The sequence below is a fragment of the Lytechinus variegatus genome, chromosome 4, assembly GCF_018143015.1.
Source record: "Lytechinus variegatus isolate NC3 chromosome 4, Lvar_3.0, whole genome shotgun sequence".
NCBI lineage: Eukaryota > Metazoa > Echinodermata > Echinoidea > Temnopleuroida > Toxopneustidae > Lytechinus > Lytechinus variegatus.
This window is the reverse complement of record NC_054743.1, coordinates 27,474,017-27,501,520: the sequence shown is the minus strand read 5'-3', so window position 1 is coordinate 27,501,520 and position 27,504 is coordinate 27,474,017. Positions and strand designations below refer to the sequence as shown.

Here is a 27,504-nt window from a genome sequence, read left to right as displayed (position 1 = left end):
ATATTAAAGGGGCTCATCAACTGTTATCTATACTTACACAAAATATATCGTAACGATAATTTTCATAATACTGAAACTTGAAACATTACCTTTTACCGTCGGTCAGTTATATTGATTTAAAAGGGATATCCATCCTGACGATAAAGGTGTTGTAATGAAAGCAGAAAAAATAAAGGATAATATTTGGTGAAGATTTGACAAAAATACATCAAAAAATAAGAGAGTTATGATTTTGTTTTTTAAGATTTAAATTGAGCAGCAGCTCGATATGTCGTGTCATATAAATTCCGTAAATTCCCCCTTTTCATGGTTCTTAATTACTGGAAGGTATATATTCTTTTTTTTATAGGTGGTACTAAATAATGAATCTGATGATATAATGAAGGCACAAATGAAATGACTGAGAAAATGGCACATAGTGTCACATACCTAAATCTTAAGGATCTGCATAACTCTGTTAATCTTTGCTGGTCAGGAATTCCGCTAAATTTTCATCAATGTGTTTCTTTTTCCTTCTTTGATTTAAGTACAACCCTCTTCACACCAGTGTTTGCTATAGGCCTATCCATTTGATAAGTATGTTTTTTATGCGGATGAAAAAAATGCAACTGCAAAAGGAAAACAACAAAAACAAACAAATAATTAAAACTGACATACTGTATTTGATGATTCAAGGTACAATATCGTTTGTATTATTACAATATTCTTTAGCGCTGCACAGAGGCGTCGATTATGGGGGAGCAGGGGGGGGGGGGATCGCCCCACCAATGAAATAATTGGGGGGCAAACATATCGTTTTTCCTCCCCCCCCCAATAATTCCGCATGTGCTAAAAATAAGATAAGATTGTGATGTTACACAAAAATCAGCAAGCGAGATTAAGATACACAACTCGTTCTTCGTCTAAAATCGTGCTCAAAATGTCCACTTTTCAGATTGGAATATCAAAAAATTTCAGCTCGCGCTTCGCGCTCGCATCATTTCTCGAACTAAAACCCATACTTTCCATGATTAAATAGGTGAATATGGTCCCGTTTTCAGTTCTAAACCTCAAAAGAACTCCCACTTCGATTTGCAATAATCTTTTGTTGGATATATGTATCTTGTTCTTCATTAAAAACGTCCATTAAACTCTTTTTTCAGATCGAAATATCAAAATTTTCAGCTCGCGCTTCGCGCTCGCATTAATCTGCTGGTGATATATATATATATGTGTATATGTGTGTGTGTGTGTGTGTGTATAACATATATATATATATGTACACATATATAGGCATGTGTGTGTGTGTGTGAGTTTGTTTGTTTTGTGTGATCGAGCGCCTTTGGAAAATTGATTCATGATTTTGCCCCCCAATCTGAAAAATGGATCGACGCCCCTGTTAGCGCACATAATAACATAAATATATATAGGCCCACGTTTTGATGCAGTATCTTAGGTCATAACTCAAACCTCTTTTCAAAATGTACCACAAACAGCATTGCAGATTGCAACCCAATATTCAACACAGTTCTCTCCTTTTTTCTCTCTCTCTCTCAGCAGGCCTATATACAAAGATCAAAATATTGAATGCGATACTGTAAAACGTCGGAAGCTTAAAGTGTATATCTCTAGGATAAAAGGCGCACATTTTCTCTTTTTCCCGATTATTATATATACCCAGTCATTGGTTTTGAGGGGTGTATATATATATATAGCACATTTTGTGAGGCAACATTTTGACCATTTTAAAATGAAATCTTATGTGGTAATAGAATGTTACATAAATGTAGAAAAGAGTACCATATTTCACTTTTCTTTTTCCTTTCATTTTTGTTCTCTGTTTTTTTTTTGTTCGTAGTGGATTTTTTAATGGGGGGAGGGGAGGGGTATACCCCAAGCCCTCTACATATATGCTAATGAAAACAACATTCTTTAGAAAAGTTAGTGATACACATCACTGGAAGACAATAGATTGAAAGACAGTATAAGTTGCTGTTGCAGAAAGATTTAAAATTATGTAAAAACGTGAAATTTTAGGAATGCATCAAAATATGTTAAGGCATCTTATTTCAAGGAGATTCAACGTTGAAATTTACTACAAAATTTCACCTAAATTCAATAAACGATTTTGAAAAAACAGAGAAGAGCATAATCAAATACATGAACCAATTTGCTATATTTTTTTGACTGATAGACTTTTGTTATCCATTTCCACGATAAATGTCTGTATCAATGATTCAACGGTTACGAAACAATCTTTGAGATAATATCAAAACAATAGACCATCTAGAAGCATACAGTATTAAATCCATATAAGACACATTAGATAATATACTTACAAATCGATACAACATCTCCATAAATTATTAAAGAATATTACGAAAGTATCATACGCACCCTCGTGTATACATAAGAAACACATAGACGAAATCACATTGGTTTTTACTGCATGCTCAGAAAACCTCTATATTTCATGAAGAAAATGACATATTTCCTGTTAATTCTCGAAACACAGTAATGCGATTAAATTAAAGAAAACTTCATACTCAGTCATACTTGAATTACAAATAAAGAAATGTCCATACCGACGACTATTTGGTTCATAAAACAGACAAATAAGATAGAAAAATATGAGTGAAGGTTGGGCGAATAAAGATCCTGTAATCTTTGCTTTTATTGGCATTTAAATACAAACTTTACGTCAGGTTGGCTACCTCCTTTAAATTGGATCAGTCAACGAAAAATGTATACTACCCTATTTTGAAATTCATATTTCCTATAGAATGATTATAATCAGCTTATGAGCTCGATATGCAAATGTATTTCTAAGCAGTGGATGTTTTTGTGTCGCAGGTAAAATCGATGCCAATAGTTATTGCAATATTTAAGCGGATTTATCAAGATACATGTAAATGCAAATATGCACACAAAATATATTGTCCATACTGATAGTTTATAAATGATATACATTAAATTAGATAATTTAACACATGATAATGATTAGAGATACTGACTGTCCATGTAATCAGTCGATTGAACGTCGAGGGGGCAGCACCAATCAAAGTATATCACGTCAGTCTTTCAAGTAACTAATAAATATCTATAAAATAAAATAAAAAGTAAAGACAGGTCTAGAAAGAAAATTGGAAATAGAAGCACTGGTCGTGGAATTTTATAATACCAATGATGCGGAGAAAAAAGGACGTCAATTTCAGAAGCTCCATCTTTACACTGGCGCCGCCCCCATGGGTTTAAGATTTTTGTTGGGCTTGTGGTTGCTGTTGTTGTTGCTGCTGCTGTGGTTGAGCAACCTCCTTCCCGGCTTGCTGCTGCTGTTGTGGCTGGGCTTGAGGTTGCTGTGCTTGAGTTTGCTGGGCTTGAGGTTGCTGGGCTTGTGGTTGCTGATTTGCCTGTGCCGCCGCTACATCTGCGTTTAACTGGTCGGGTGAAAAAAATGGTTGTTAATTTAAGAGTATGTAAGGGACGCAGAGATTCGAAGGGGGGGGGAGGAAAGAAAGAAAGACAGAGGGTGGTCAAATTCAATTCAAATTCAAATATAAAACAAAATTACTTCATGTGTGTAATTGCATTCATTGATATAAATAACAAATTTACAAAGACATTTACAAACACTGATCATTGAAATTTAATTTCTTAATACATGAAAAATACAGCAATTTGAGCTCGCGCGCTTCGCGCTTGCAATATTTAGTGCTTACCTTTTGATTTGCTTGTAAGAATAAAGTTAAGATGTGCTTAAAAACCGTTAGTATTTATTAAGGACTGCTCCTCAAAAAATAACCAACGAACATTAGCTTTTAGCAGCCAATCGGGAAAAGTGTGGATGGAAATATAATTTCCGCCCCCCCCCTCTATATTAATACACACAAATCGGAATTCACCCAAAAGCATAGCTTGTATAAGATAAACATGTATTGGAAGGGAGAAGAGAAGAGGGTGCATGGGTGGAGGGCACTGTCATTGCTCGCCCCAAACTCATAAGGCACACATTCGAATTAACCCAACTACTTATTGGGTAATGCATAGGGCATTTTCAAGTATTAAAAACAACGTCTAGCTATTAACATATACCTTTGTATGCTTATAGATTTATAATTTAAGGTTTTATTTGAACAGGTAATTGGTATAGGTCTTGAAATGTTTAACTGTTTATTCAGATGTGATCACACTTCAAAACCGATGTCGCATCGATATGACTCTCTCCCCGTTCCGACTGCCCTCCCACTCTCACTCCCCCCTCTCTCTCTCCCTCTGCTTTCTCTGACCTAATAGATGCAAATCCCCATCTATCTCTTGCTGTCTCCTCTCCCGGGCTACGTCTTACCAAGAGTTACGATTGATCCAATCAATCTCAACTCTATGGAAATCCATCAAAACCATACTTTTTTTCTACAGGAAACTTGCACAATCTCCTTACTAAACAGAAAGAGAATCACACTGAATTTTCTTGTATACATATACATCATATCTAGTTTTGACCAACATACATTTAGATGTTGATGTTCCTGGCTTTCCATAGTTATGGTTGATTGGATCAATCACAACTCTTTGTAAGACGGGGACCGGATATCTTTCTCTCTCTTACCCCACCCCCTTCTTTCTCTTACTACTCTCTCCCTCTCCCAATATCTTCTTATTTCCCCATCTCTCCGTCTTGCTTAATTTCTTAAACGAAATAAAATTAAAAGCATTTACAATGTTGATGGTGTCTTAAAATTCTTGAATGCTGACGAGTCAAACCATCATTATTCCAATAAACAATAAAAATGAATTTTCAAGTGTTTCGGATCTATTTGTATAGTCATATTTCATAAATATTTTATCCAAGTGACAACAACTTGCTTTAAAAGTATACCCAAAGCAATATCGCTCAAAGGTGTTAAGCATTGGCGGCGGAAGCCAACAAAATTAGGAGAGGTCCACCTGAAATTTTGTGATGGGCACAGGTAAAAAAATTTACAAGCAAAAAATAAAAAATCAACCTAATATCAAAATAACAATGATTGAATAATGATGATGATCAAGTTTAAGAAAATTGACTACTTTATAGGGATACCTTCTCGACTTGACTCCGCAAATTCGCACTTTGCTCTTCTAGTTCATGCACTCTGTTTTCTGCGTTTTGCTGGTCTTCTTTTGCCTTATTTGCTTCATCGTGCGCGGTTTGTAATTCACTTCTCACACTTTCCATCTCGGTCTAATTGTGGAAAAAAAATTAATCAAAGAAATTATTGAATTCTAATCAACACTCATAAACAAAATTCTTGAATTATAGGGCGTTGTTCTTCGTTTCTTCTCTTTCCCCCTTTCTTTCTCCCCCCCTCCCCCCCCCCTTTCTCCCCCCCCCTCCCCCCCCCCCTTCTTCCCGGTAGCGCCGCCACTGGGCCTGAACCTACAGGGGCCCGTTGCAGAAAGAGTTGCGTTTAAACGCAAACCAAAAAATCAATCGCAAGTCCCAAATGCGCGCTGCTGATTGGTTGAAAATCAAGTTGCGCATGATTTTTAGAGTTGCGATTGATTGCAACTCTTTCTGCAACGGGCCCCAGATCTAAACATAACAACGATGTTTAGGGCCTATAGCTGAATTAGCATTGACAAGTTTAAAGATATGACATTCTACATGTTATATTGCTTCTGTTTACAAAAAAAAAATCTTCATGAGAGTACAAATCATCATGGATGAATTATTTGAGCTGGCTAAACATTTTTTTCAAGTTTTTAACATTATTTTTCCACAATGAAGTAGAAAAAATAAAATATGATTACAGTAATTACCTCTTTCTTTTCTATGTTTGTCGTTAATTCCTGAATCTTTTCTTCTTTTTCTTTCACAGTCTGATCTTTTAGTTTCTTCTCTTCTTCGTGTTCTTTCCTTATATTTGCTATCTCTTCCTCTTTCTGCTTCACCAACGTGTCACTTTTGCTCTTGGCTTCGGTGATGATCTTGAAGCGGTCGGCGAGTTTCTTAAGCTCGTCGCCGATGAGCTCGCGGTCGTTTGCTACGGCTGCAAGGCGTTCCTGGAGGTCGGTGTTGAGTTCGACCAGGGCGTTCGCCTTGCGTTGTGTTTCAATGGTGATCATGACCGATATGGCTATGAGTACGAAAGAGAGCAAGATGATGATTTTGGTTTGCGTGGCGTCCTTCATCTTCGTTCACAGGCGTTTCGAATCCAGGACCTTCTGATGGGTTATTTGAGAAGTATGTCTGCAATAAATGAAAACGTGATGTGATAGTAATGATATATCCCAAGCTAACCTATTTTGGGTTGGCTTATAAAGGTCTATAATGCAAAGTTGCCAAATTATTTTCGCAAATGGTTAAAGGTCAAATCCAACCCAGAAACATGTTGATTTGAATCAATAGAGAAAAATCAGACAAGCACAATGCTGAAGATTTCATCAAAATCGAATGTAAAATAAGAAAGTTATGACATAAATGTTTCGCTTATTTTTAACAAAATAGTTATATGAACGAGCCAGTTACATCCAAATGAGCAAGTTGATGATGTCACTCACTCACTATTTCTTTTGTTTTTTATTGTTTGAATTATACAATATTTCAATTTTTACGAATTTGATGATTAGGACCCCCTTGCCTGAAGCACAAAATGTTGAAATAATGGAATTCCAGTGTTCAGGGAGGAATGAAACTTCATTTCACATGACAATGACGAGAAAATCAAAATATTTCATATTTCAAACAATAAAAAACAAAAGAAATAGTGAGTGAATGACATCATCGACTCTCTCGTTTGTAGCTGGCTCGTTCATAAAACTGTTTTTGTGAAATGAAGCAAAATTTTGAAATGTCATAACTTTCTTATTTTACATCCGATTTTGATGAAATTTTCAGTGTTATGCTTGTTGAATTTTTCTCTTTTTATTCAAATCAAGTTTTTGTTGGGGGTAGACTTGTCCTTTAACAGGGTTAAAAACCCACACACAAAAATACCAAATTATATAGTATACGCCTATATAATAGAACAAATAATGTGTTTATAAACTCAAAGCTTATGCATGCATTGCCCGTATGGTTGACTCTTATCATTCTTATTAATATGAGAAAAGATTGATTATGAAAGTCTCTCTCATTAAAGTAACAAAATCACAAAATTTTATTCATGTGATTTGCAAGTGTTGCAAAACTGTATATATATGTTATGCACACACACACATATATAATTTATCACATAATTTCTCTAGAGGAAACTAGAAACTATATTATTGGCTGATTATCATACATTTAGGCTCTGGGTATATGCCTATAATAGGCCCTCAGTATATATATTTAGTAAACTTACCTAGATTGCATATCAGCCAGGAGAGTTATTTCTCTATGTAATCACAACATGACATGCAATGCCATGATATGACATATAATTTTACGAGTAAGTATCGTAGAAACTATCCCGAAATCACTGAATAATTACCACATTTGTCTGCAGCAGCTAGCCCCTAGATGCCACGTCAATAGTTGTATAAAGCATTTTGTTAACGCCACTCGTCCACTGGCATGCACGCCCAACGAAAGCGAGAGAGAGCAATGAAAAGTAAGACAACAAAGATTTAGATGTTGACTTTTCTCCAGAGTGGGACAAATGAGAAATAGAGGACAAGAGGTGTATTTAAGTAGGGATTAGGCCCACCAAAAGAAGGGAAATGGTTTATTCGCGAGTTATTGGGAAGCATGATTTATGAATGACGATATCGAGATTGATCGAGAAGGGGATCGAAAAGGGGGGCATGGGAGGGTGCAGGGAGGCAATTGAGAGAGACATGAGAGTAAATTAAGGGGGTGCTAAGAGGGGGGGGGGGGGGGAGAAATGTTAGAGAGGGAAGAAAACGTGGAGGAGAGATAGATAGAAAGAAAGATACACACACACACACACCCTCCCCCCCCCCACATATATATATATTGTTTTATTTATTGGTTTTTGCTAAATTTTTGATTAAAAAATGAAAATCTAGACAAGAAAATACAAAATAAAATTTGACATTATGATATCAATGAACAAAAAATTTTGGATGTAAATCATCGATGTATATCATTCATAAATAAACTGTTCAAATGGTAATAAATTTGTTGTGGGTGAGGTGTATATGTGCGCGAGCGTTCGGTGTGTATGTGTGTGTGTGCGTGGGAGAAAGAAAGGGAGATAGGGAGGGAGAGAGACAAAAAAAGAAAGGGACGAATGGAATTGAGGGATAAAGACATGCATGTTTTCACCATTAATAGAATAGAATGGACAAACAGTCAACTGTTACAGATCTTCTATTATTCCGGGGAAGGCCAGTCAAACATATTTTTGGACACAGTCAGGCGTGACCCAAAAAAACGCGTTTAAAGGGGTGGGGTGTTTTTTTCTTTCTTTCTTTCTTTTTTACTTTTGAACGCGGGCCGCGCGGTGCACTCGTAAAGGAAATAAAAAACACCGACTTTCAAGAAAAAGGTGGTTTTGGAAAACTGGTCAATTGTAAATCGCGGGCTCAAAATATTTCATGTATTTAGGGTATTTTTTCCAAATCTTTTTTTAAGACTATAGCCGAACGTATGTAGGTATGTTTTTCATTTCCCCAAGCCTTTTCCTCGAGGTCATGTTCTGCCGACAACTTGTTTAGGGGCCAAAATGTGTGAATAAAGCCCGCGAAAAATTATTTTGCACAGAGAGAGAGAGAGAGAGAAGGGCCGTTTAGGGGCCGGGTGTTTGGAAATAATTTGGTCACGCATGTGCAGCAATACATTTGACTGCCACCCTAGCTGGGCTATTCTTCTATTACGCAAGTCAGTTCTTTTACTTCACTGACCGACACAATGGCCTGGATAATACGTTTACAATACACAAACACACCCGAAAATAAATCGGCCCATGAATTGGGGTATTCGTCTCCCCCCCCCCCCCCCATCTTCTCATCGTATCAAAGAGCAGTGGCTTAAAAACTGCTACTCGCGATTTCTCCTGGATCACATGAAGTTATACTCTCTTTGAAAACTACAGAAGAAAAAAAATATAGAACAGGATTCAATTAATATGATTTATATAAACATGAATGTACTGATTTCTTTTAGCATTGGTTGATATGATCGATTGAATTCGTTTCTTTAATTGCACGGTTTAATTTAGACCTCTAATTTCCGACGGCGGCGGCGGCGTCGTCAACATCAAATCTTAACCGAAGGTTATAAGTTTTTGAAAATTATATGGGTGTAGTGACTAGACATAATGGTTATCTAGTATCCTGGCTGCTAGGGGATGTCGATGACCAATGTCAAAGGTCATTTAGGGTCAATGAACATATGATTATGAATGGTGTTTTTGTGAATGATTATTCTAGTCGATCAAAAAGTCAGCACGGCTTTCCTCATTGAATCGTGTATATACTGCAGGCGAGACTGCCAGAGGCGCTCGTTTATATATTTTATTTTATTTATTTATTTATTTATTTATTTATTTATTTATTTTTATTTGTTTATCTATTTATTTATTCATTTATTTATTTATTTATTTATCTCATTATTAGTTTATCTATCTATCTATCCAGTGGCGGATCCAGAGGGGGGCGCCCCGGGCGCGCCCCCCCCCCCCCCTATTTTCGCCGGATTTTTTTTTTTTTTTTGGATGGTTATATTTACTGGATTGGTACAATGTAGTCAATTTCAAGGGCTAGATCTAGTCAAAACTATATTTTAACTTACGCTCATGGCCTTTGTGTTCGCACAAATGCACCTCTGTCATACTGTATTGCAATATGTAAATTCCGGAATTCCAGGGCGCGCAAGTCGATTGGTTGGAAAGTTGCACCACTTGTAATCGGGAGTTGCAGTGCAGTGACCAGTGTGAAGATGTTGGATTGGATATCATTTTTTCCCGAAATTTTGTTTTTTTGGAACATGCGTTTGTCCGTCTTTATGGCAAATACATGTAAATTGTAAGTAACAGATCGCGAGAGAAAGTGTCAACGATGCGAATGATAATGTCTATCCCCGAGATTATTCTTCACTCAAAGATGAAGCCCTATATCGGGCGCCACGTGCGCAGCATTATCATTCTGCCTTGGTCATGTACGTTTTCACTGAAATGTATAGGTCAGTGAAAATCATCTTTACTGTGTGACTGGAAACCAGCTCCTAAATGAGTCAGTATGTGTCTTTTATTCATGAAGTTACAGTGATTTAAGTGTGCATTTTTCTTCTAAAGGTGCTCTCAAAATACGACTTTTGGACATGATTTTTTGAAAAAGTCCTTGCCGTGGGAGGGGGGGTATCCCCCCTCCCACACCCTCCCTCCGCTCGGTCGCTTCGCTCCCTCGCCGCTGGCGCCCCCCCCCATTTCAAAATCCTGGATCCGCCCCTGCTATCTATTCATTATTTATTTATTCATGCATGTTCACATTGAGATTACATAGGTAATATGTAAAAGTATTTAACATGAAAAGTACATAATGAACATACAAAGGTGCGACAAGATAAGCATAGTGCTTTTAACCAATAAATTATTGGTTGAAATACCTGAGTTTACGTAGCTTATGTTAGTTTAATTTTGTTTCATCTAAGTCGATGATCTCTTCAATATGAAATCCTACTCAAGTCTTCGGTATGTACCATGGATGTCGATCGGTATCCATGGTTAGGGGGATGACCATGGCTGTATGCATATTTTTTTTCCGGAGGAGGGGGGGGGGTAAGATGCGTATAGATTTTCCACGAAATTCGAAAGCAAGGGAGCGAACAACCGAGCTTGCCAATGGAGCGCTTTTGCATTTTCTAAAGTGATATGCACACTTTGGGTTATTTTGTGTAGTAAAGTTTTCAGTATAAAAATGTTATTTTCAAAAATATTCTGGGGAGATATGACGTTAAAAAAACAAATTTATTATTTTTTTTGCATGAGAGCGAGTAAAGCGAGCGAAAATTTTTTTTGACCTCTTAATGCAAAAATCTAATTTTAATTGTAATAGTTTTTTACATTGAAAACAAGCCTTCTCATAGCGGCCTTAGGCCCACATGTCTACCTTTTTTTAAATAACTATGTACCAACTCAGATTATGATTAAGCCTACTTCAGTTTGCCGTTTCACTATAATGTTCCATCGATAATATTTTAATTTTTGTGTTTGCCGGTATGTAAATTTGCTATTGTTATATGAATTGGAAATGAATAAACAAACTGAATTGAATTTAATTCGATTTTTGTCTTGTCACAATAAATATCTTTAGTATTTTGAATTTATTATAGTCCAACTTGAAAAATACACATTGATCAACTGTCTTTGCAAATGATATGGATCTTATACTATCTAATTAAATTCTTAAGAAAGCAAAATGTATATAAATTTTACCCCGTCCCGAGAAAAAGCAGCACTGAATGAAAGTGAAAAAAAAAACCAACAAACAAAAATGCCGCGGCGAAACTCATATAGCAATTCTTGGGATGGTATTCTACTTTTTCAAGCTTAATTGGTATTGAGTCTCGTTTGATTTGATTTGATTTATTGTTTTCTTCTGCATCCATAACATTCGTATAATACATTTTTCTTAACATAATAAGCATTTTGGGCATGAATCATAAATAAAGTGTACTAAAAAGATAATTCATGCAGACAAAAATGATTAACTACCAAATTATTATATGATATTCACAATTTGCAGGAGAAGGAATGCATGTCATCATAAGCAGATTGCTTGAAAAAATGACAATCCCAAACTAAAATTAATTGAATTAATTAATAAAGCAGAATGGGCATATAATTATTTTCAAATACGAAGCATCAATTCATGCAATATTTTTAGTATCATGGATGAAGATGATAAAAAGATCTCTAACAGTAATTCTAACCTGCGCTAGCTCACAGCCACAGTTTTCAAAAAGAAACTTTGCCCCAAACGTACTCCATGTCAGTGGCTCCCTCACTTTTTTTTTTTGGGGGGGCTCATTGCGTCAAGTGCTGCTTGATTTTTCTTATTTATGACAGATCATATAAATACGGTACAGGTGGGGTACAATTGCGGATTCAGGGGGGCAGAGCCGGTCGGTGCCCCTCCCCCCCCCTTGAGAAGCAAAATTAAAATTTGTAATGTAAAATGCAGTTATAATTAACAGATTAAGTATGCTGAAGTGTGATTCTGATGAAGACCTCCCCCCCCCTTTTTTTTTGCTCGTCGATCAATTTTCCTTGGAAAAAATCTAATTTTAATTGTAATAGTTTTTTACATTGAAAACAAGCCTTCTCATAGCGGCCTTAGGCCCACATGTCTACCTTTTTTTAAATAACTATGTACCAACTCAGATTATGATTAAGCCTACTTCAGTTTGCCGTTTCACTATAATGTTCCATCGATAATATTTTAATTTTTGTGTTTGCCGGTATGTAAATTTGCTATTGTTATATGTATTGGAAATGAATAAACAAACTGAATTGAATTTAATTCGATTTTTGTCTTGTCACAATAAATATCTTTAGTATTTTGAATTTATTATAGTCCAACTTGAAAAATACACATTGATCAACTGTCTTTGCAAATGATATGGATCTTATACTATCTAATTAAATTCTTAAGAAAGCAAAATGTGTATAAATTTTACCCCGTCCCGAGAAAAAGCAGCACTGAATGAAAGTGAAAAAAAAAACCAACAAACAAAAATGCCGCGGCGAAACTCATATAGCAATTCTTGGGATGGTATTCTACTTTTTCAAGCTTAATTGGTATTGAGTCTCGTTTGATTTGATTTGATTTATTGTTTTCTTCTGCATCCATAACATTCGTATAATACATTTTTCTTAACATAATAAGCATTTTGGGCATGAATCATAAATAAAGTGTACTAAAAAGATAATTCATGCAGACAAAAATGATTAACTACCAAATTATTATATGATATTCACAATTTGCAGGAGAAGGATTGCATGTCATCATAAGCAGATTGCTTGAAAAAATGACAATCCCAAACTAAAATTAATTGAATTAATTAATAAAGCAGAATGGGCATATAATTATTTTCAAATACGAAGCATCAATTCATGCAATATTTTTAGTATCATGGATGAAGATGATAAAAAGATCTCTAACAGTAATTCTAACCTGCGCTAGCTCACAGCCACAGTTTTCAAAAAGAAACTTTGCCCCAAACGTACTCCATGTCAGTGGCTCCCTCACTTTTTTTTTGGGGGGGGGCTCATTGCGTCAAGTGCTGCTTGATTTTTCTTATTTATGACAGATCATATAAATACGGTACAGGTGGGGTACAATTGCGGATTCAGGGGGGCAGAGCCGGTCGGTGCCCCTCCCCCCCCTTGAGAAGCAAAATTAAAATTTGTAATGTAAAATGCAGTTATAATTAACAGATTAAGTATGCTGAAGTGTGATTCTGATGAAGACCTCCCCCCCCCCTTTTTTTTTGCTCGTCGATCAATTTTCCTTGGAAAAAATCTAATTTTAATTGTAATAGTTTTTTTACATTGAAAACAAGCCTTCTCATAGCGGCCTTAGGCCCACATGTCTACCTTTTTTTAAATAACTATGTACCAACTCAGATTATGATTAAGCCTACTTCAGTTTGCCGTTTCACTATAATGTTCCATCGATAATATTTTAATTTTTGTGTTTGCCGGTATGTAAATTTGCTATTGTTATATGTATTGGAAATGAATAAACAAACTGAATTGAATTTAATTCGATTTTTGTCTTGTCACAATAAATATCTTTAGTATTTTGAATTTATTATAGTCCAACTTGAAAAATACACATTGATCAACTGTCTTTGCAAATGATATGGATCTTATACTATCTAATTAAATTCTTAAGAAAGCAAAATGTATATAAATTTTACCCCGTCCCGAGAAAAAGCAGCACTGAATGAAAGTGAAAAAAAAAACCAACAAACAAAAATGCCGCGGCGAAACTCATATAGCAATTCTTGGGATGGTATTCTACTTTTTCAAGCTTAATTGGTATTGAGTCTCGTTTGATTTGATTTGATTTATTGTTTTCTTCTGCATCCATAACATTCGTATAATACATTTTTCTTAACATAATAAGCATTTTGGGCATGAATCATAAATAAAGTGTACTAAAAAGATAATTCATGCAGACAAAAATGATTAACTACCAAATTATTATATGATATTCACAATTTGCAGGAGGATTGCATGTCATCATAAGCAGATTGCTTGAAAAAATGACAATCCCAAACTAAAATTAATTGAATTAATTAATAAAGCAGAATGGGCATATAATTATTTTCAAATACGAAGCATCAATTCATGCAATATTTTTAGTATGAAGATGAAGATGATAAAAAGATCTCTAACAGTAATTCTAACCTGCGCTAGCTCACAGCCACAGTTTTCAAAAAGAAACTTTGCCCCAAACGTACTCCATGTCAGTGGCTCCCTCACTTTTTTTTTTTGGGGGGGGGGGCTCATTGCGTCAAGTGCTGCTTGATTTTTCTTATTTATGACAGACATAAATACGGTACAGGTGGGGTACAATTGCGGATTCAGGGGGGCAGAGCCGGTCGGTGCCCCTCCCCCCCCCCTTGAGAAGCAAAATTAAAATTTGTAATGTAAAATGCAGTTATAATTAACAGATTAAGTATGCTGAAGTGTGATTCTGATGAAGACCTTCCCCCCCCCCCTTTTTTTTTGCTCGTCGATCAATTTTCCTTGGAAAAATGTCCCCCCCCCGCGCCTTTGGAAAATCCTGGATCCGCCCCTGGTGGGGTATCAAACTTTGAAAAAACGGAACAGAAAGTGGAGTAAACCCCCGGGAGTAAACCTGGGAGTAAACCCTCCGGAGCGGCTCGTGAGAAAAGATTATCTACATGATTCGGAAATATACTACGTATAAAAACATAGCCTCTTTTTTGCCCAATTTTGTTTTCCCTAGGATACTTTGCTTCGGTTATCAAAGATGGAATGCTTCAGGATTTTAAGAGGACGGCCTGTTCTTATATTTCAGAAACAATCCTGTATTGGGACACGAATTCTTTGCAGTGTTCGTGAAATAAAAGGTAAGATGCGATTGTCACAGACCCTTTTATTGATTTACAATTAGCAGAAAATCATCATGTTATCTAAATGACTCTAAATCTTTCTTTGGGAAACAAGTTCATTGTCCCACATATACACTTTCATGTAGGCTGCTGGCATGGCACTGCAAATGCATCATTTCGATGCGGATTTCATCATTTAACCATTTTAACAACAAGTAGATCTATCTAGAGCAATAAAATTCAAATAATAAATGGCAATTCGATATGGAGAAAGTGTCAAGGCTGATGATTTGAAGAAGAAAAGCTAACCAAAATCAGGACAGAGTGAGACAATTGTGTTGTGAATGGGAGTGTGACATTCATGCATACCTGGTACAGGCTTTTGAAATCTCCGCTATTTAGCGGAAATCCGCTATTTTCATTTTTAAGACCGATTTCAATTTCCGCTTTTTCCTGTGTTCCATTTCCGTTTTTTCTTAGTCAAAATTCCGCTATTTTATCCAAAACGGCTGGAAAACAAGTCTAGGTAAATGGATGCGAGCAGAATGTGTTTGTTGTGTAAATACGTCTGTAAGGATGATGACGTCATCCAAGATGGCAACTTACGTTGACCAACGAAAGGATCGAAGATGATGATGTTTCGATCATTATTTCAAAGGAATTAGCGGTAACTGCGGTCTAAGGTACGATATTTCTGAATTTTGAACATTTTGTCGTAAATATGGATGTGATTTCTTTTTCATAATGTGACATTTTATGTACAAAAAACGATCGGAAAATCGGGTTTCCACTTTTAGATCTAACGTTACTGCTAGAATACGTACGGGCCTCCAAGCTCTTCAGTCTATGTATTGGTGAGTGAGCCAACGCAGTTCAGCGGAACAGAGACTGAAGCTTTTGGTCTAGAATACACCGTGAATCGTGATGGGCAAATGCAGCGGCTTGGCGATAGTAAATAGGTAAATTTTCAGATTTTCCGCTATTTTTTTGAAACCCCACTCACAGGCCTGCTGGTAGTGGTATATGTATTGTATGGGATGGCGATTGTGACATTGCTGGCCACTTGCAGTCTACAACCTCCCTGTCTGTATTGAGTGGAGTCCATGCAACATACAAAACACACATCATAAAAGTCTTTTTTTTTCACCAGAGCCTTCAAAATCTGTAATGTTTTTATTGTATTTTTTTTAAAGTTGAATTAAGAAGGGGGTGAGTTTCCATAAATATGGTTTCCACACATAATATAAAGTATATATCAGTTGTTCAAACAAATAGCATGTCACAAAAATCTTCTGCCTTCTCGATATTTTGCTTTGAAAGTCTATGAAATTAGCCACCTGTCAGAGCCCGAGAGACGAGTGTACAGAAAAATCACTCTGAGTGTGACGTCACCGGAGGGAATTTAGTGTAAGAGGTGCCTGGGTGTAATACAGAAATGCTATGCAGAGAGTGAAAGATGATTTTACAATTTTTTGTCAAAGCAACTCAAATCAAACAAATAGGAATCATATGTACAAATCTTTATTTTACCTGTATAAAGAACAGTATGAATAACTATCATGAACTCTTAAATCATGATGAAAGATTGAAAACAGTGAGTTATTGAATGATATTTTCACTATTTCTCATTTATTTTATCACGATGTTCCATCAAGTGAGTAGCTGGAAAGTAATTCCGGCGGCTAGCTCAGCTCTGCGCGCGCTGCATGCCTATATACAATACACTCAAGTACACCCAGGCATTGAGTGTACTGCACTGTAGTGGGGAAGTGTTCTGGTATGTCGACCCCCAGACCATCCCCATATATATCTCTATGGTCGAACCGCAGATCATGACCATGCAGCAATCCCCTGACGTCTTTTTCTTCTTTCCTTTTGTCTTTGACTCCATTTTTATATCCTGTGGATCATTTCCACTCATGGCTCATTCCACAGAACAATCTTGAATCAACTTACTATTCTTCTCGGCCTCCCGAGTTGTTTTCTACATGTATATTTAATTACGCTAGAGGTCACCGTCAAACATACAAATGCAATTCGCAAGTGAGTTCAAGACAGCATGAAAGGTATGCGGTCCGGCAGCTCGACAGCTAGCTGCGCCGGAGCGGGTGGCCGGTCGGCAGAAAGCAATTCCGCAACCAACTGTGTTTTTTGCAAGAGCCGCGTCACACGCGGATAAATATATCATGATAACACGTCTGCTACGTTATCGACTGGTGAGAAGATCTTGGTCAAATTTCATATTATTCGTCTTGAAATTATTCCTTTAGGGTCTATGGTATCATTGTGAGGGAATTTACATATTTGGAATAATAGTATGGCCATAAATATAATTTTAATCATTTCCTTTTTGCAAGTTCTCCGGCTCGAAATACAACTTCAACTGCAGTTTATTCAATTGTTTCGCCACGGACACAGTCCGGAACGAAAACAAGGCATTAAAATCGTCTAAAATTGCTACAAAGAAGAACAGTTTTAACAATGTAGGGTCATATTATTGACAATATGTCTTATGATAATTATTACTTCCTTTCAACATAGTTCACATAAAATCAATAGCGATAAAATGAAGTTTTGACACAAAAGTAAATATGAAGGCGTACGTGCATAGTACACAAAACAGCACTGCCTTGTTTACTACGATACCCCCGGTGACGTCACAGTCAAAGAACACCCGTCTCGGTAGGCATTGCAGGAGCGAACTCGAGGAAAATGAGTAGGGAATAATCGTTCAAATTCACTATTTTGAAAAAAGAAAATGGGGGGTTGAATCACCTCTTAGTGTTTGGTGGGTTGTAAGGTTGCTATTAATGTAAATATCTCAATATTTTGAATCGTCTTCTTAATTCAACTTTAAGAAGTTCTATTGGTGGTAAGTCGAAATTATGGCCCACATATTCTCTTAATTTAGAAAAAAAAAATTAATAGAAACCAATTTAGTTTTTAGCCAAGGTATTTGAGTATTAACTAGTACTGACTGCCCCCAACAACAAGAATTATCCACCAGATAGACAGAAAACAAGCCAACTATTACTGGTCAACATTATTTTAGCACACATGGGGGTAATGGGGTTACTAATCCAGGACATCATTAGTGACTTGTGCCAGACATAGAATCTTGATCAGAGAGCTATAATAGATCTTGACATTGTCGTTCTATGTTCTGTTTCATTTGGTAAAAAAAGGATATCCTCTTTGTTTTTGACAAATCTAGAGATTTCACATGACAAGGATTCAATTTACTTCTGAAGTTCTGATTGAACCCCAAATATTTCTAGGTTGTTACAATAGATTAAGCCCACCCCCTCGGTCCCCCAACTTACTTACTTCTGGTGCATGGGTAAATCTTCTTGCTTCCAGTGCCTAAATTAATGTAAGGCAATTGAAGGCCACAGCATTGGATGATCTTTGATGGTCACTATAGCCTACCACTCTTTTGACATCGGCCTTGGATATTTTTGTGCCCTTTGTTAATTTTCCCATTTGTGCGGAAAAAAAAATGCTCTTTTAAAAAAGTGGTCTTGCCCTAAAAATATTGAAATTCAAGTCCTGAGACTGTGCAAAAAGGATGTTTTTGCCAAGGCTCTAACGTCATCCTTGCTTTGCTTGGTAAAAGTAATACCTTATACAATTTCCTATTTTCTGTATGAAACTTTACCAGTAAAAAACAGTGTTGAAAAACTTAAAATGTGAATTAAAATTTCTCCTCATGACTCTACAGGCTCAAAATCGGCTTATGCTAGCTCAGATGACTCAGGCAGTAATGATCATTCACCGACTGATGCCAACCAGCCTGAAGAATCCACCCAACCTACAACAAAACCACTCCCCTCCCAGCATGCACCTGCCACCACCCGAGGACCGCGGCGGAAGAAGGTTGGTGAGGCCCTGCAGGAGAGGAAGTATTTCAGCCCTGAGTTTATGCCTCCCATGGGGCAGAGGAGTACGCTGAAGGATTTTCTGGAGAGGGAAGATTGTTACAAGAGACGAGAGGTCCTGGATATTCCAGAGTTTTATCCAGGTAGAGTTGATGTTGTAATATATATGTATTTGTGTTATTCATTTTGTTATTGGTAGATTTTGTATTAAAAAGGGAAAGATAAATCCACTGTATAAGTTTTCATGAGAATTTGTTGATTTTTTAATGAAATGTATGAAAAAATAGAAATAAACAACTACTATAAATCGGAGGGTTAATCTCCATCGGCTGAGGTGCCTGTTGAGATAACAACATATAAGCAGATTCATCACCAATCATCATTTATTATGGTCGGCATTTTCTGTCTAACGAAGACTCTAACCCCGACTCTTACACCATGATGACACTCCCTGCTTCCGCTTCTTTCAGTCTTGAGCATCTTCCTTGCTCGGACCAACCTTAGTGTGGTCCATCCCTTCTGTCTTTTCCCTTCAATTTCACTCTCCATCACTTTCTTCCTGCAGCTTCCTTCCTCCACCTTCACTGTCTTATTCAGATCTTTCTCACCTCATTGATATCAAATCTTTCCTGATGTTCTCAGTTCTCTCTGGGTCTCCCAGTGATATTCTTCCTGACACCCTCCACTATATTCCCTGCCCAACTGCAGCCTACCCCTCCCCCAAATTTAGAACAGCTCACTTTAGGAGGCCAAGAAAATTCCCTCTGCCAAATTGTTTAATAGCAAAATTATTTCAAGCATATATTGAGCTCCTGTGGCAAAAAAAATTCAAATATTACTTATTTAGTTAGTTTGGTATCTTACTTGGAAAGTTTGTATCGTACCTAAGGCTTAAAATATTATGTTGAGTACTGTGTAACACGCAAGTTCTTGATTTTCTCTCTCCCCTCAATAAAGGTTCAATCCTAGCCGTAACAGTGTCTGACCCGTATGCTCCAGGAAAGGAAAATCGTTTTGTTGGCATCTGCATTGAAAGGAAAAACTATGGACTTGGTGCCAGTTTTAAGCTACGGAATTGCATAGATGATCAAGGTCAGTATTCTATCAGGAATTATAGAAATTTGGTGTAGGAAGTAACTAATATTAATTTAAATGTAAATGCTTATTCTCCTGGCTCCGTAACACAAAGGTTTGCAATCAATCGCTAAATACCAATAACCAATCAAGATCATCGCTGCATGCGCACTCTGTTTGAAATACTGACCGGGAACCAATCAGCGCGGTTCTTTCATATTCAGAATTCATCGCAAACCTTTGTGTCACGGAGCACAGATCTATGTAACAAAACTGTATTTAGACTGTATTGTGGAGACTCAAAAATAATGCATTTTTTTTTAAGTCTTTACATCAAGAAGGTTTAAAGTTCATTATGTTTTTCGATGTATCAGTATTCAGTTTTAAGAAAAAGGAACTTAAGATAATATTTTACTTAGTTGAAGTGTTTAAGTCCAAATTCTTTCAAAATGGGAAATTCTTGAATCAAACCCACCACTCAAAAGTATTTACAGTAAAGTCAAATTAATGAAATAATAGAAAATTAGAAATCGTATTTTTGTCTCACCTGCGAAGCAAAGTGAGACTATAGGCGCCGCTTTTCCGACGGCGACGGCGGCGTCAACATCAAATCTTAACCTGAGGTTAAGTTTTTGAAATGACGTCATAACTTAGAAAGTATATGGACCTAGTTCATAAAACTTGGCGATAAGGTTAATCAAGTATTATTGAACATCCTATTAGAGTTTCATGTCACATGACCAAGGTCAAAGGTCATTTAGGGTCAATGAACTTAGACCATGTTGGAGGAATCAACATCGAAATCTTAACCTGAGGTTAAGTTTTTGAAATGTCATCATAACTTAGAAAATATATGGACCTAGTTCATGAAACTTGGACATAAGGTTAATCAAGTATCACTGAACATCCTGCATGAGTTTCACGTCACATGACCAAGGTCAAAGGTCATTTAGGGTCAATGAACTTTGGCCGAATAGGGGATATCTGTTGAATTCCCATCATAACTTTGAAAGTTTATGGATCTGATTCATGAAACTTGGACATAATAGTAATCAAGCATCACTGAAAATTTTGTGCAAGTTTCAGGTCTCATGATTAAGGTCAAAGGTCATTTAGGGTCAATGAACTTTGGCCGAATCGGGGGTATCTGTTGAATTACCATCATAACTTTGAAAGTTTATTGGTCTAGTTCATTAAACTTGGACATTAGAGTAATCAAGTATCACTGAACATCCTGTGCGCGTTTCAGGTCACATGACCAAGGTCAAAGGTCAATGAACTTTGGCCGAATTGAGTGTATCTGTTGAATTACCATCATAACTTCGAAAGTTTATGGATCTGATTCATGAAACTTGTACATAAGAGTAATCAAGTATCACTGAACATCCTGTTCGAGTTTCAGGTCACATGATCAAGGTCAAAGGTCATGTAAGGTCAATGAACTTTGGCCATGTTGGTTTTTTTTGCTGCATAACCATCATATCTCTGTAAGTTTATTGGTCTAGTTCATAAAAAGTGGACATAAGAGTAACCATGTATCACTGAACATCTTGTGGGAGTTAGAGTAGTATTCAAAGTGAGCACTGCTGCTATATTGAACCGCGTAATGCAGGTGAGACGGCCAGAGGCATTCCACTTGTTTAATCATCAAACTGTATACATTCACTCGTCACTATACCGTTGCAACACCACAATTGTATCATCTGATATCCAGGTATTGAGATCAACTATGAACTGTACAACCCCCTCATCAAAAAGATTGAGGTTATCAAACTTGAGAAAACGATAGATCGCAACCTCCTATACCTGCGAGATGCCTTGCCTGAGTACAGCACCATAGATCCTGACATGACAACAATCAAACATCCTCCAGGCAAACCAGTTCCTGTCAACGATGTAAAGGTAAATGAAGGATTTGTGCTCAAGCCAATTATTTCCCAAGCACTTTAATTTATGTAGCATATTCTTACAAAAATATGTGAACAACCACCCCAAAACTACCAATAAGTCATCAGGGAAGGTTCTATGTTAATAGCCCAAATAGTAAAATAGTCTTCAAAAAGCCAAAATTCAAATTGTAGCTTATCTGAAGAAGTGTTTCTTCATCTTTGTACTCTAAAAATTTCAAGTTGTAAATTTGAATAGAAAACAAGGTATAAGAGTTTCTTTGACACAAGTTTTTGCAGACTGCTTGGAAGTTTCATTGAAATTGCAGTGGGCACTTCTCATGTGTGAGTGAACTCAAACTTCAAATGTTGTTTTCTCCTTATTTTCTGAAGCTCTTGCTTCGTTTTGTCTGCATTCAATCAAGTATTTGAGTGAGTTATTTTTGAAGAAAAATTAACAAATCATATATCATTTTAAAGCTCAGGATGATTTTGGGCAACTTATTGATGGTTTTGGGGATGGTTGGTCACATATACATTGAAAAAAAACAATAAAAAACAAAGAAATTCATAAGAAATTAAAAAACAATAAAATACATCAGAAATCGGTCTTGGTACCAGGATTTTTTTCATTCACAATTGTTAGGAATGTTATAAAAAATATTTTCACCAAAAAAAGCATTCTAGGAGCTTTATTTAGTGAATCAGAGCAAAAAGTATGATTTCATGAATAAATTAGCATAATTAAGTCATATGAAATATATGAATTCAGTGAAATTTACCAATGCAACTGCGTAGATTACGTCATTCTCTACCATCATGCAAATTTTTGTTGTGATCGCGCAATCAGCGGCCGTGATCTCAAGGGGGGGCCATAATGGCCCCCCCGCCCGGGAATAACAAGAATCAAAATACCCCGGGAGATTTAGGGTTAAGTAAAGTTACAATCGTCTGTTTTTTTTTTAACCATCTCCTTGCATAGGTGAAGATGAAACCCAAGCCATGGCACAAGCGATGGGAGCGGTATGGTTTCCAAGGGATTGACATGACGGAGGTACTCTCTGAGGAGAGGATAGAGGAGGGTAAGAGGTGGTGGACTCCAGATCATGAGAAGATGGATCTTCTTAATCTATACAGGTCAAGTTCCCATAGCAACGAGGAGAGGGCGATGATCAAGGAGGAGTTTGAGAGGCATGTCCAGAGCCTGAAGCGGAAGAAGAAGTCTAGTGCTGGCTCATAGCGGTTTGCCAGTGGAATGGATTAATATGGACTCTCAAGCTCTAGTGGGGATTTTGAGGTGGACGCTAAAGTCCCTAATTGACATTCTGAACCAACTGGTGGATATCATCTGCATGGTTCGGGAAGGAATATGATTGAATGACTGGATTGTTGAAAAAAAAATGATGGAGAGGAGATTAAAGAGGTAGGGAAGTACATTTCAACGGGCAATCGAGTCGCCTAGTGTGCGCCAGGTGTAAGTTTGCTTTTACAGATCTTGCATCAGTTTGCCGGGCGGAGTGGACTGGTATCCATGTACCAGTAGACTGTAAAGCTCCAGTGGGAATTATTGTAGCTGTGGATACTGTATTTTTTTACTCTCCGTGAGGATGTGCTGGAAAGATGATTTGGTTTAATGGATTGTGAAAAACCCAAATAAAATTAAGCAGTCAGGATTTAAAGGAGAAGTTCACCCTGACAAAAAGTTTATTGTAAAAATAGCAGAAAAAATAATAAAAAATATTGCTGAAGGTTTGAGAAAAATTCATCAAATAATTAAAAAGTTATTAGAATTTCAATTATTTGATTTGTGACGTCATATGCGAGCAGCATTCCTACATAGCGAATGGTAAAAAATCAACGAAATGTCATTTTCTCAGAAAATTGAAAATGGTTTTCACTGTAACTTTTGTATATCAATAGACAAATTGTTTCACACCCGATCATGAAAAGAAAACAAAATTAAGTCATCAGGAACCATACAAAATTTGAAATTCATACATTTTATATTACATAACACATGGGGCAGCTGCTCGTTTATGACGTCACAAATCCAAAATTTTGAACTCTAATAACTTTCTTACTCTTTAACTGATTTTCCTCAAACCTTCACCAATATTTTTTACTATTTTTTCTGCTATTTTTACAACAAAGTTTTCTTCAGGGTGAACTTCCCCTTTAAGGGGAATAAAGTATTTTTTGATCTAGTGCTAGTGCTACTGTCTGTCATTGAAGGGAGGGGGGGTTACCATCCAATCCAGGCCATTTTATTTGAAATGTTAGAATATGAATTTGTTATGAAAAATGGAAGCATATCATTAAAAGCACACTTTGTTTTCAAATTCAGAGATCTTGCATTATCTCATATAAATTCAGAGAGAAAAATCATGATATTTGTCCATCGTCTATCGACAAGTGCTCTTAAGAATCTACAAAACCTAAAAACTTTCCCCAATCCTAATCCTTTGATAGCAGTGATCTCTTTACCTTGGAGTCCCGGGTTCAATACCATGTTGATGTGTTAAAACAAATGTCCTCTTAGAAGTTATTATCCTTCAATCACAAGGTCCCTCTTAGAGGACATAGAGCTGCTGGTCCTTTTTCTTCAGATGATCATCCTTGATAGATGCTCAGAAAAAAAATGTCAGTGGGGACAAATAAATGTATTTTGTACTCTAAAATTCACACCATAGATCTGTGTTTTGACTTGGGATAGTCCAAAATATATCAACATTGATTATGCTTTGATTGATTTCCCTGTACTATTTAATCTTATTCTGATTCATGCAGCAATGCCAAATTCACCCAAGAACAACAAGTGGATTTGAATAAAAAGAGTACAATATGCATTTAATCAAATCATGATCATATGTTTGTGTATAGGTATTCGTATGGGATACTTTATGACAAATAAAAACAACTTTGTAATATACAACCATTCAATGTTCATGTGTTTATCTTATGTCCTTATATTTTCATTGTTTTGTTTAATGGTTTGCTATTAGTTTCAGTAATTTGATATTCAGGAGGGATCTCATTCTGATGAAAAGATGCAACTTGTACAACACTCTTTGAGCAGGTATCACGTAGACTGCAAGCAGACTCGTATTTGACACTTCAACCAATAAAGGGTCTAGAGTGAAGACTAGCCTCCCAAGACTAACAACATGTTTCTACATAGACTCGTGAAACGGTATTACTTGCATAAATATCCAGAATTCCGGAACACTTTTGTTGAAATAGACGCGATGCGGTAAAATATGTTTTCTCATAACCCTCTCTGGGAGGTGATTATTGCCGTGTTCCGCGACACGCAGTGTGAGTTCATCGGATTATTCGCTCTATAGTTACAGGTTGGTTTAATTTTGATTTGGGAAAACATAAACCGTGTTTAATGATTCTTTATAGAAACATGCCCGATTCTCTATGGAAACACGCCATCTGTCTGTGTCAGCCACATTACATAGTGAATCTAGTCTCACTACTTCAGACTTTGCATTATGCACTATGCGCATTGTGAAAACCAAGGGGTCTGTGCCTGCAGACTAGGTATCCCGCTTTAGGCTTCCAAGCATCTTTTCATTGCAGTTTTCCTGCAGTCCCTATTGTTTTGTCAATGGGGACTGCAGGAAATCTGTAATAGGTGCTTGCAGGAATCCTACAGGAAAGATGCGTCTCCAACTGGCACTTTAATTAAAATGTGGGAGCTGAGAGGAAACAAATTCTGGAAGTTTCAAGTGAATTTTGATCACACAGTGCATCCCACAAAAAAAATCTGAATTATTAATCATCATATTTGAATTACAAAAATAATTGACTCATATTTTGAAACTTGGGTCATCTTTTACTGTGATGTACCAGAATTCATAAGAAAAAAGAAACGCATTCAGGAAGTTCATTTCTGCCCTTTGAAGTTTGAATGTATACGACACCTCAATAAATAAAAAATAAACAAGGTTAAAAAAGTTACTCTCGTTTCAAAGCAGTGATTGCATTTTCATAATGCCCAGGAGACAAACTCTATTTCACCGGCTGCCTGCAATAGCATTAAAATTTACTGTAATAAAGATTTGATGCAGGGCTGATCTTGGTAAATTGGGAGTCCTGATTGAGAATTGACCAACTGCAGTGACAAATGTTTCCATTTTAAAACATCAAATGCAAGAATTATTTCAAACTAACACTGCTTTATTGCCCCTTTGTCACTTTTTTCATTAGAGGTGTCATGTCGAAAGGCAGAAATTGTGATTTCATTCTATTTAAATGCCATCATTTGCATATTATGCATGCAATACAGATTTTCATTGATAAAGAATGAACGGTTTAAAAAAATTAAATGGCTAATGAAAAAGGGGAATGTGTGTAATTAAAATTATGAAAACAAGATTAATCTTTCTCAATGTTTTTTTTTCTGGAATGCATTGTAAATGGAGAAGTTTGTTGAGGAATTTACACAACATGTTCCCACAATATTTATTTTCAAGTCATTGGGCAGATGAGATTGGATGTTGAGGGGACAGGGGGGGGGGGCTTGGGGGCCATGGCCCTAAGTTTCACAATCAAGAAAAGAGGGAAAAGAAAGAAGAGTGAAATAAACCTCTCAAAAAAAGTTTGGAAATCTGTGTTTGGCCATTAATTTTTTTCCTACTCCATATTTTAAACAATGCATATTTTACATCAAATCGAAAGATAATTTAATTCTCTTTAAAATGATCCCATGCTTGTTATAATCATGTCATGACGAAAAGAGCAGGATTCAAATGTGTTGGATGAAGTCTGAATTGAAAAGCTGCAAAACGAGCAAAAAGGGTTTGGAAATCTGAGTTTTGACGATTCCTTTCTCCCAACTCCAAATTTTACACAATGCATATTTGATATCATTCAAAAGATCATTTAATTCTCTTTAAGATGATACCATCAACGTTGGATACCATGCTTCTTATGATCATGCCATCACGAAATGAGCAGGATTCAAAAGTGTTGGATGAGGTCTGAATTGAAAAGCTGCAAAACGAGCAGAAATAGTCATGAAGGGTCAATACAGAACATGGTTCTTTTGTCTGTGTCAGTAGAAATGAATATGCATTCAAACCAACCCCCTGCTTCTGAAGTGATGGTTCTGTGAGATAACATGGTTGGTGTCGTTGTTTGAAATACCCATGCATGTTTGTTTGTTATGTTTTTGCTTATGCAGAGGTGTGTTTGATTCCATGTTAATGTTGATGTTAAGGTGCATGAAAACAAAAGAAATTACTGAAGAAACTCACTCATCACCACAGAGAAAAGAACAGTGACTGTCAATTTTGCGTCATTTTGCAACTTTGGAATTTTGACCTTGCCCCACATTTCAAGGCACTGCACCTCCATGTGAATGATAATCATATCATATAGGCTATCATTTTAAAGAAAATTAAATGATCTATTCATTGATATTAATTACACATTGATATTTACTAAAACCGAAGAGGGATTATCGATCAAATTCAGATTTCCAAACTTTTTTTTGAGGAGTTTATATCATTTTCTGAATATTATGTAAAAACCCAGGAACCTATCAAAAAAATTGATTTTTTTTTCAATTGAAGGTCTAAATTTTTGCTTGCTCACTTCTGCCTGCATCATTTTTTTTCCAAGTTAATTATTCCATACATCAATTCTGGCCCTCTCAAAAGTTTTGGCT

The 27,504-nt window shown here is 36.4% G+C and overlaps 2 protein-coding genes across 3 annotated transcripts; one reads left to right on the top strand and one right to left on the bottom strand.

Annotated features, from left to right (window-relative positions):
- Window positions 1-1,528: 1,528 nt before the first annotated feature.
- Window positions 1,529-7,602, bottom strand: LOC121413745 (probable serine/threonine-protein kinase irlF). Of its 2 annotated transcripts, none has more exons than XM_041606673.1 (4): window positions 7,431-7,602; window positions 5,776-6,205; window positions 5,057-5,197; window positions 1,529-3,416 (listed from the first exon to the last, which is right to left on the bottom strand). In XM_041606673.1, the coding sequence occupies exons 2-4, from the start codon at window positions 6,145-6,147 to the stop codon at window positions 3,231-3,233; spliced, it is 699 nt and encodes a 232-aa protein (XP_041462607.1). In that variant the 5' UTR covers window positions 6,148-6,205; window positions 7,431-7,602; the 3' UTR covers window positions 1,529-3,230. The 2 variants fall into 2 exon arrangements, with proteins under 2 accessions (XP_041462607.1, XP_041462606.1); XM_041606672.1 differs by having other exon boundaries at window positions 7,302-7,601.
- A 7,229-nt stretch (window positions 7,603-14,831) lies between these two features.
- Window positions 14,832-23,536, top strand: LOC121413744 (39S ribosomal protein L19, mitochondrial-like). Its single transcript, XM_041606671.1, has 5 exons — window positions 14,832-15,007; window positions 18,711-19,010; window positions 19,825-19,959; window positions 21,656-21,843; window positions 22,810-23,536. The coding sequence occupies exons 1-5, from the start codon at window positions 14,908-14,910 to the stop codon at window positions 23,065-23,067; spliced, it is 981 nt and encodes a 326-aa protein (XP_041462605.1). The 5' UTR covers window positions 14,832-14,907; the 3' UTR covers window positions 23,068-23,536.
- Window positions 23,537-27,504: the final 3,968 nt, after the last annotated feature.